At 49.0% G+C, this 9,876-nt stretch overlaps 1 protein-coding gene across 1 annotated transcript; it reads left to right on the forward strand.

The window, feature by feature from the left end:
* Window positions 1–244: 244 nt before the first annotated feature.
* NET1 (neuroepithelial cell transforming 1) lies at window positions 245–8,870 on the forward strand. The gene is made up of 10 exons (XM_088531813.1): window positions 245–376; window positions 3,002–3,109; window positions 3,866–4,033; window positions 4,762–4,824; window positions 5,277–5,373; window positions 5,554–5,630; window positions 6,118–6,375; window positions 6,589–6,759; window positions 7,687–7,873; window positions 8,429–8,870. Exons 1-10 carry the CDS (start codon window positions 284–286, stop codon window positions 8,800–8,802), a joined length of 1,596 nt encoding a protein of 531 aa, XP_088387939.1. The 5' UTR covers window positions 245–283; the 3' UTR covers window positions 8,803–8,870.
* Window positions 8,871–9,876: the final 1,006 nt, after the last annotated feature.

The following is a 9,876-nucleotide window of genomic DNA, read 5'->3' on the forward strand; positions in this document are numbered from 1 at the left end:
CCGGCGCTGCCCAAATCCTGCCACGTCCCTTTTTTTAGGAGCTAAAAAAAAGTTGGGAAAAGGAGGGGGCTGGGCTCCCTCCCCCACGCGTTGGGGGGGGGGGGGTGCACGGGGAGGGGGCGTGGCGATCCGGGGGAGGCGTGGTTATCCCGGGGGGCGTGGCTTCGCGCGAGGCCCCGCCCCCGGCGGTGGGGTGGGCGCGCGGCGCGGCGGCGGGCGCAGAGCGGCCATGAGCGCGGGCTGAGGCGGGCGGGGAGCGGGGACACGGGGACGCCGAGCGGCCATGGTGGCTCACGACGAGCTCGGCGGGCTGCTGCCCATCAAAAGGACTATCCGGGTCATCGACGCGCAGAACCAGTCCTTCAGGGAGCAGGAGGTGAGCAGCCGCCGCAAAAAAAAAAAAAAAAAGAAAAAAAGGGGGGTTTGGGGAGGATTTCTGAGGTAAAAAAGCTGCAAAAGTGAGAAAAACTGGGGGATAAAAGTCCCCAGAGCTGTGTCGCCCAGGCTTGGTCGCTGTGTGCCGCAGAGGGGACACCCACAGAGCATATACACACATACACATATATTTACATACATATGTATATGTGTGTGTGTGTGTATATATATATGTGCATATATATATACACACATATGTGTTTGTGTGTGTGTGCCGCTTCCATCTGTGGCACCGAGGCGAGCCCTCAGCTCCAGCCTGGGGGTTTATATGTGTTTTATTTGCTTTTCTTCAAGGGGCGCTTGCTGGTTCTGCCTCTCTGAGTAATGGGGTTGTTTGCAAATACGGAGCTTAGGGAAAAAAATGCGAAATTCCAGAGCCAAAATTATCCGCAGCAGGGGCTGCGCCGCAGCTCAGCTTACAGCAGGCTCCGTTTTGGCTATAAATGGAGTGTGTGACCCCAAAGCCGAGCTGTGCGGCTCCGGGAAGGTGAGGATTTTAGAGAGAAGGATACGGATGGTTTTTCCTGAGCTGGATCCAACAGCACGGTTGGGAAGAGGAGGGGAGGCGTCCTCAATCCAGGGCCGTTGGGGGATCCCTTCCCCATAGGGCAAGGGAGACCTCGCCGGGAGCTGCGATCCCCATCCCCGATCCCCACGGAACAGGGAGCCCCTTTGTACGGTCCCATCCCAGACGGCAAGGAATTCCTCCTGCCGGACCCGGCATTCCCACGCGTCCGTCGGCGCTGGCAGCGCGTCCCCACGGCCGCAGCTCCGGCCCCCTAACAGCGAGCTGAGAAATTCCATGCAAACGCCCCGTGTGTCCGCGGTGCGGAACGCCCAGCGCTCCGTTCCCGGTGCCGCATTCTCCTTTCTGTTCGCATCGCCGGCCCCGTCCGCGCCGCGTGGGGCTCCTGTGCGTTTTCTGCCTGCGTTCCTGCGCTTTCTTAAGCCTTTCTTGGCTCGTGCCCCAGAAGGTTGATGCGCAGTTTTATACGTCTGAGCTGCCTTTCCATTCAGAAATGCCCCTAATTAATTTAATTTTAGTCTTCCAGCGAGTCCAACCTGACTTTCCAGCTTTTTGGCTAATCCTTTTCCCAAGGGGTTCTGCTCCGAGCGCAGAGCTCCGAGGAAGGAGCAAGATTTTCTCCATATTTGCAGCCCAGAGATTACCCCGGTGTTTTCAGGTGTTTTTCGAGTGTTTTCAGCTCTGCCTCAATCAGAGAATTGTTTTTCTTGTTCTTTTTTCCCTCCCGCCTCCAACTTGGAAGTTTGTTAATTCGAAGTATGAGGTAATATCTCTTGCTTCATGCTCCATGTAGGGAGCTTTTACACTTCCTAAATCCCAGGACTAGGATCCCTGGCCGTCCCTGTTCCTCTTTTCTGCTTTCAGCATTTGTCACTTCTCTTGCAGTGACGGATTCGTAGGGTTGGGGCCCTTTATCTTGCAATCTCCGACGGGAAGCCAAGACAGTCGAGGGCTGTTTTCTCTTGGGCAATCTTCTGTCTCCCTTCTGCTTTAATCTTTTGATATGGAAGAGAAGCAAATCGACTGTAATTAACCCAAAATGTCTCATAAAACCTTGGTAAAATATCTGCTGAGGGTGACTCAAAGAGGCTTCCATTAAATTCAACTTCACGCTCAGAAACTTCCTTATGATGAGTCACATCCAGCCGTGCCAGATGTTTAGGAGCGCCAGGGCACTCCGGCCCTTCCAGCCCTGGTTTCGAGTCCATCCCTTCTGACCTCCCCTCGTGCCCAGCATTTCTGACACAAAGTCCATAGCGTTGCTGGTTTAATGTAAAACCCGATCCGAGCTCAAGGACAAACAAGTTTCGAGGAGACGGTTCCTCTTTCTTGGCAGCGTTTCAGTCGGAAGGGAGGTGACAACCTCTGGGCTCCCAGCACCTCGTAGCAGCATCAAAAAACAACAGTTCTGTCCTTAAATCTAAACAACACGGAAGAAAAACAAGGGTCTCTTTGAGGGGTGAGAGGAGATGCGTCGTAGGACGGGAGATTTTGGCCATAATCTGCCCCGTGCGCGCGCATTCCCCACAGGAATGATCAGCATGTGGTCCCTTGCCATTTGTCAGCATCGCTGCTGCGGCTGCCCTGGCCTCCGACCGCCACTTCTGTCTCCAAAACAAAATTAAAATGAAGAAAAAAAAAATTGTCTCATGGCGTTTTCCTTTTTTAGAAACAGAGAAACAAATCACAGCTCCATCTAAAGGTGGCAATAGCTCACCCTGTAGAGGCTACTTCCCTCTATTTCTCTTCAAATCGCAGCAGTAGCTGTTCAAACCCTGCTTTGAAACCCAGCTGGCACGCACGTTATCTGGCCTTTTTTGCACTGGCTGAGGCCTTTGCAGCTTAATTGTAGCCTTAAAGTTCAGACAAATATTTACAGGCACTGCTTTTCCCTTTAAGATGAATGGCTGCTTCAAAACACTTTCTCTGTGGTTTTTCCCACTTCTTAAGTGGGTTCTTTGCTTTTTAAGCTTGCCCGGACAGCTGAGAAATGAAGCGGCAGTCGCAGCCAGTACAACTTGTTCTCTGCTTTATTTACAGGAGCCAAGCAATAAACGGGTCCGGCCCTTAGCACGGGTCACGTCCTTGGCAAACTTGATCTCTCCTGTAAGAAATGGTGCAGTTCGGCGCTTTGGACAGACCATACAGGTAAATGGGGGAGATACTGGCTGTCTGTGCAAAAAGCCACCAGGATTTCAAGGGCACCTTTGGAAAATCTGCTCTATGATTCATTTTGGGGGCAAGCCTTGTACAGAAAGTTTCACTGCTTGTGATTTAGGGAGCAGAGATGGCTTGTTGACTAACCAGATAGTATGAGACTTAAGCAAATAAAAAAAATCCAGATAAGGAGAATCAGTTGATAAAGAAGGAGCTTAAGAGATATGTGTATTGCAGCGTGTGCTTAAATGTGAACTGACCCTGCTGTTCAGAGCTCTCTAAGCAAGGTTAGAAAAACGTTGTCTGAAGAACATAACAGCCCGTACGTGCAGATTAGATCGCTTCGAGCCTGGGTTGCAATAACATTGCAAGCCATGAAAGCAAAGTTCAAGTGGCTCGTAATCAGCCCCATTATAGGTAGAATTATGATCCTAATTTATGTGCTTCCTTGTGCCTTGGAGCTGGGATCAGACTTCACTTGCCCTTCTTCCTCCCACGTGCTGGTTTTGGATCCGAGCCGGGAGAGGAACATGGAAAAGACTGTCCATGTCCAGTCTCCAGGGGCTTCCTTGCCAGCTTGATTAAAGTGTCCCTTTATCAGAGGAAAAGTGTCTGGGTGTGTTTTCCTGCCCTGCACAGCAGAGGAGGATGAAGGATTGGGAGGGGTGTGGATAACACTTCTGCCTTTATTAAAAGTTGGCTCTAAATTGCATTTTTTTTTCTCTCTCTCTCTTTTAATCCCCACAGTCATTTACCCTTCGCGGTGACAGCAAATCTCCTAGCTGTGCCCAGAAGGCGTGTAGCAGATCTGCTGCTCCCACCCCTCCGAAAAGAAGGAACAGTGTCCTTTGGTCCGAGATGTTAGACGTCAACATGAAGGAGTCCCTGAGCACCAAAGAGATTAAGCGCCAGGAGGTGGGTTGTCAAGTTAAACAGCAGGAAAGGGACGGCTGGGGCCTTTGCTCAGCCTGTTTCCATGGTGGGAGAAAGGAGAAAAGGGCATTTGTGGGCACGACTGCACACCTTTATTTCTAGAAAACTCAATTCCTTTCTTGGAGGCTTCTCCCTGACGTCACGGGGCAGTTTTGTCCCCACGGTTTGACCCTTTAGAGCTGCCAGCCCCCTCCGTGGTGGCTCTCGGCGCTCCTGAAGCTCGAGACTCACCCACGCTGGTTGCTCTGCAGCGACCCAAAGTCGGGTTTCCTCCAAAAGCAGCTGTCTTTCTCTTCAGGCCCCTGATTATTGGTCGAAAGCCAAATACCAAGGCCTCAGCTTGCCTTTTTCCTGTAGTTCTTAGACAAATCTTCTAATGACAACACAGAAGCTGACTAAAGACACTTGGGATTTGACCTCTGTGGCTTTTCTGGGCTTTGTTGTTGGGGTTTTTCTGTTTGTTTGTTTTCAAACTCGCCCATATAAAAGCAGTGATTTAAAAGTTGCTAATATTTAATTTGGCCAGTGTCTGAGCTTCAGAGCTTTTGCACAACTAATGTAATGTAGCTTTTTGTCAGAGCTGCCCAGGTTCAGAGAGCAAACCCTCCTACTCGAGCTGCAGAGACGGGGTGTGCTTTATATGAACTGAAAGACTCAGAGGATCTCTGGGATTAGAAATGACTCTTCACATTTCACCCTCCTATTCACAGGCAATATACGAAATGTCCAGAGGAGAGCAGGATCTAATAGAAGATCTGAAGCTTGCCAGAAAGGTGAGAGTCTTTTTTCTTAGAGTCAGTCATCAAACTTCAGATAAAGCTACATGTGATAGTCCTCATATAAAGAAATCTTATTATATCAGGCCCAGCATCCACTGGCAAGCTGCTGTGAGCAGTTCCTCAGAACCTGTTGGGCAGTTTCTCTCCCAGATGAGATCAGTTTAGACAGGAAAGTCCTTTATTTATTTGTAATCCCTACTTATTTGTAAACCTTGTCTACAAATAGGGAGAAGTAGGGACTATTTGCAGTCCCTACTTAATTGTAGACCTTGATAACTTTGTGTAGGGATAAATCTTGTAGAGATTAAAGTTTATGTTACTTTTTCTGTTAGCTTTACGTAAGACCTTTCTTGCTTTTGATACGTCCTCTAATAAATGTCTTCATCTGGCATTTCATTTGGGTTTGGGAGATCCGAATATGACTGAGAACCGATGTTCTTTCACAGGCCTATCATGATCCCATGCTGAAACTCTCCATCATGTCCGAGGAGGAGCTCACCCACATATTTGGGGACTTGGATTCTTATATTCCTCTGCACGAAGGTAAGAGCAACTGGTTGATTTTTACATAATATGCTGAGTAGGAGATACATTCTAATGTATCTCACATTTCTCACATTAGAAAATTTCTAATTTCTCACGTTAGAAAACACATTAAAAAAGTCTCACGTTAGAAAAGTTTACTGAGGCATTGTGGCAATTCTGTTCTTGTTTCAATTCCAGATTTGTTGGCAAGTTTAGGGGAAGCAACGAAACCTGACGGAACAGTGGAGCAGATTGGGCCAATTCTTGTGAAATGGGTGAGTACGAGGCTGCGAGACGCCAGGCAGAAAGCAGTTGTGAGCTTGAAGAGCCCCGAGCTAGAAGCTGAAACACTGGGGGCTTTTGTGGCCTCCAGTGAAGGATGTAGACGGAAATCCTGGCTACACTGAGAACAATGGGAGTCTGTCAAGTGTAATGGGCCAGGATTTCACACTGGAGACTTAATGCCAGTGCGTCTGCCAACGCTCACTGATTTATGTTTGAAACATCTGCATCTTCAGGGCTGTTTGGAGCTGTTGTGGCTTCAATAGGGTTATCACTGTTAATGTCAAACATCTCCACTTGAAAGCACTGTGTGGAGGGTGCCCTTTTTCTCCTCGCTACACGTCCAAGATAAACTGTTGGGTTTTTAATGGGGCAAGGAATTGCAGTGAGGGCAACAGAACCCCCCTCGAGTTTGACATGTTGATGAGATCTGTGTTTCTTTTGTGGGATTTGGCTCCTAAATGTTCCGTTCTCCTGCAGTTGCCACGACTTCATGCCTACAAAGGTTACTGCAGCAATCAGCTGGCAGCCAAGGCACTTCTGGATCAGAAGAAGCAGGACAGGAGGGTGCAGGACTTCCTCCAGCGCTGCCTGGAGTCTCCTTTCAGCCGAAAGTTAGACCTCTGGAGCTTCCTGGACATTCCTAGGAGTCGCCTGGTCAAATACCCACTGCTCCTGAAAGAAATTCTGAGACACACTCCCAAAGACCATCCTGACATCCAGATTCTAGAAGAAGCAGTAAGTAACAGTGATTTTCATGATGATTGTTCGGATATAAGTGTGTAATTCTGGAGCTTCAGAAAGTTCCTCGGCAACCTGTGGGAGGTGAAAGCAAATGAGAGCTTAATCGACGTGAACTCCATCATCTGGAGTTTTGAATAACACTTAAAAGTAAACATATGCAAAGCACAGGTTCCAATTTAATCTTTTTTTTTATGTTTTGCCCTATAGATCACTATAATCCAAGGAGTCCTCTCCGACATCAACTTGAAGAAGGGGGAGTCGGAGTGCCAGTATTACATCGACAAGCTGGAGTACCTGGATGAGAAGCAGAAGGACCCAAGGATCGAGGGCAGCAAAGCTTTACTGTGCCACGGGGAGCTGAAGAACAAAAACGGACATGTAAGTTCCTTGGGCTCTCAGTAATTAACACTAAACTCTGAAAACCTTTCACTGGAGGCAGTTGGTATCACTTGGGTGTCACAGCAGGAGCCTCTGTCAAGTTTAGGTGGTTGATTAAATTAAAAAAGCAGGAGTTGGGAACACCTCATGGCAGGCCGTATTTTGGGGTGTGAGGAAAAGCGTCCCGCTGACAACTTTCCAAGCAGCCCTCAGAACCTGGAAAACAATCCCAAAATCACATAGAAAGTGTGGGCCGTGCCCCAGCACCCTGTCGGGAGGGATTTCCTGCCTGCTCTTTGCTTCCAGGTGCTCGAATGTTCCCCATTTAAAAAAGCTGGCTCACAGCTCTTCCAAACAAACTGTTCCTGCAACAGATGAACTGCCAAAAGTTTCTCCCTTGCCCCTGCAGCAGCACTGAAAAGTCCTGTCAGAGTCAAGAGCTTTGTCCTTGCTTACAGGGGGCATAAACTCATATTACACTTTTTTTTTCATTCTTTTTAATTCAGCTCTTACCTTTTTATACTCACAAAACACGTATTTTCAAAAAAAGCTGTTGCTTCTAAGCGTCCTCTTCTTGCCATGTGTAGAAACAGTAGTGACTAGCAAACGTGTGGTCTTAAGGCAGTGGTTAAATTTAAAATGTGAGATCCTAAGTGATAGTTTAAAGCCCTCCAGAAGGCTGTGCCTGTCTCTGGCTGCCTCTTATAGACAGGGGCAAATTAGAAATAACTTTTGAGGGGTCCTGAGGTGTTTAAACCTCTTTGTGCAAGTCCTGTATGCGCCACTGCGGTCGGATCCCTCCATGTCAGGAAACCATCAGCAGGTTGACATAGGGGGGACCTGGATAATGTGGCCTTGGAGCCAGGACCTGCTCCGTAGCCGCTCTGGATCCGCTTGGCTCATGTTCGGACGTATCTTCCCTTTCAGAAGCTCTACGTGTTCCTCTTCCAAGACATCCTGGTCCTGACGCGGCCGGTCACTCGGAACGAGCGTCAGTCCTACCAGGTGTACAGGCAGCCCATCCCCGTGCAGGAGCTGCTCCTCGAGGACCTGCAGGATGGCGACGTGAAGATGGGAGGATCCTTCCGAGGAGCTTTCGGCAACTCGGATAAAGGTAGAGACCCAACCAGTTATTCCCGGGGAATCAATCCGCGGGAATTGCCTGGGTGAGGGAATTCCCTATAAATTGTGGTTCTTTTAGGATAGCAGCCGGGTGACACTTGGGAACTTCTACCTTTAGTCTTTGGCTTTGTGATCTTATATCTGGTGTGTCTCCGATCCCCATTTATCCCCATAAATTGGGATTTACAACCGGCACTTTGCAGTCAGTGCTTGGAAGTCGCAGAATCCCAGAATGGTTGAGGTTGGAAGGGACCTCTGGGGATCACCCAGTGCAGCCCCTGCTCCAGCAGGGACACCCAGAGCACGGGGCACAGGGTGGCATCCAGGCAGCTTGGAGATCTCCAGAGAAGGAGCCTCCACAGCCTCTCTGGGCAGCCTGTGCCAGGGCTCTGGCACCCTCACAGGAAAGTCCATGTTTTCCATTTGCTTTGTGGGACTTGGAATGTTTTTCCCAAACCGGCAGGATGCTCCAAGCCGCTTGTCTTGCAGCAGAATCCCCAAACCCTGGCCTTGGATCTGATCTGCTTTTCCCTGTGCTTATCCTCAGCTAAAAACATCTTCAGGGTCCGTTTCCAAGATCCCTGCCCGGGCCAGTCCCACACGCTGCAGGCCAACGACATCTTCCACAAGCAGCAGTGGGTGAACTGCATCCGCACGGCCATCGCGCCCTTCCAGCGCAGCGCGGCCGCCGCCGAGCTCCAGGAGCTCCCGGAGCTCAGCGAGGAGGCGGAGGAGAACAGCCCTCCCGCCGGGAGCCGCCCGGGAATAACCGACATGGAGCTGGACGAAAACACCCCCGAGGGCGGCTCCGTCCTGGACTCGGAGGAAGCCAAGGGCTGCAAAACGCACCGAACGCTGCCCGGGCACAGGAAAACCAGGGAGAAGCAGCTCAGCAGCAAGCGGAAAGAAACGCTGGTGTGAAGAGGAGCCCGGGCACGGCCTCGTGGAAGACTGTTTATTTATAAATACCGTGTACATTTTTCTCCTAATGTGAGCATGATGGGATTTACTCTATTGAACAGAAATGTCTTTTTTTCCTCTTTTTTTCTTTTTTTTTTTGTGTTATAATGGCAGCTACTGGTATGCAGGTAACACTGTTGAGCTGGAGTCTGTTTTTTTGCAAATACGGCCACCTCGGACCTGCTCTGTGCCTCCGAGGCCCTCGTGCTGTGGGTTCTTGTCACAGACCGGAGGCGGCCGCGTGGCTTTTTCCAAAGCTCCCGTCTGAGGCCGCAAATGGGAAGCCCAAAGCGGGGCCGGTGCCTTGGGATCGACGCCGTTGATCCCATTGGAAGCGGCGCCGATACCCGACCGCACGTTGTCCCTTTGGCGATGCAGTGCATGGCTCACAGTACCCAAACACTGCAGAACGTGTCACTTGTAGTCACTTTTGGTTTGGTTTGTTTTTTATTAAGAAAAGGGTCCCCTAAAAAAACACACACACAGAAAAACAGACCCCAGGTCAATAGCGTTTCAATTTACCTACTGGAATATTTCGTTCTAGTTTTTTCCATTGTACATTCCTCATTTTCCACTCACGTAACCTGCCAGCTATTTAAATTTTTTTTTCATGTATATATATCAGTTTTTATTTCAGGTTTTTTGGGGGTTTTGTTTTTCCATTTTTTTCCCCATTTTTTCCATTTTCTCTGGGTTTTGTTCTTTGTTTTGTTTTTGTTTTTTGTTTTTATATATATATATATCAGTTTTTATTTCAGTTTTTTGGGAGGTTTTGTTTTTCCTTTTTTTTCCCCATTTTTTTCCATTTTCTCTGGGTTTTGTTCCTTGTTTTTGTTTGTTTGTTTGTTTGTTTTTGGGTTTTTTGTTCATTCTTTGTTTTTTACTTTTGTATTTTGGTCGTCTTCAGAGCCTTTCCCCCTTGGCATTCCCTTTGCCAGTACTTGATCCTTGCTCTGAGCTGGGCCTGTACAGACTTTCTTTCTTTCTTCCCACGCTCGGCAAAACGAAGCCATAACGTGGTGGGCTGGGAGCAGA

The sequence above is a fragment of the Tinamus guttatus genome, unplaced genomic scaffold (assembly GCF_059628265.1).
Source record: "Tinamus guttatus ecotype Peru unplaced genomic scaffold, ASM5962826v1 Tinamus_guttatus_pri_ptg000434l, whole genome shotgun sequence".
Lineage (NCBI taxonomy): Eukaryota > Metazoa > Chordata > Aves > Tinamiformes > Tinamidae > Tinamus > Tinamus guttatus.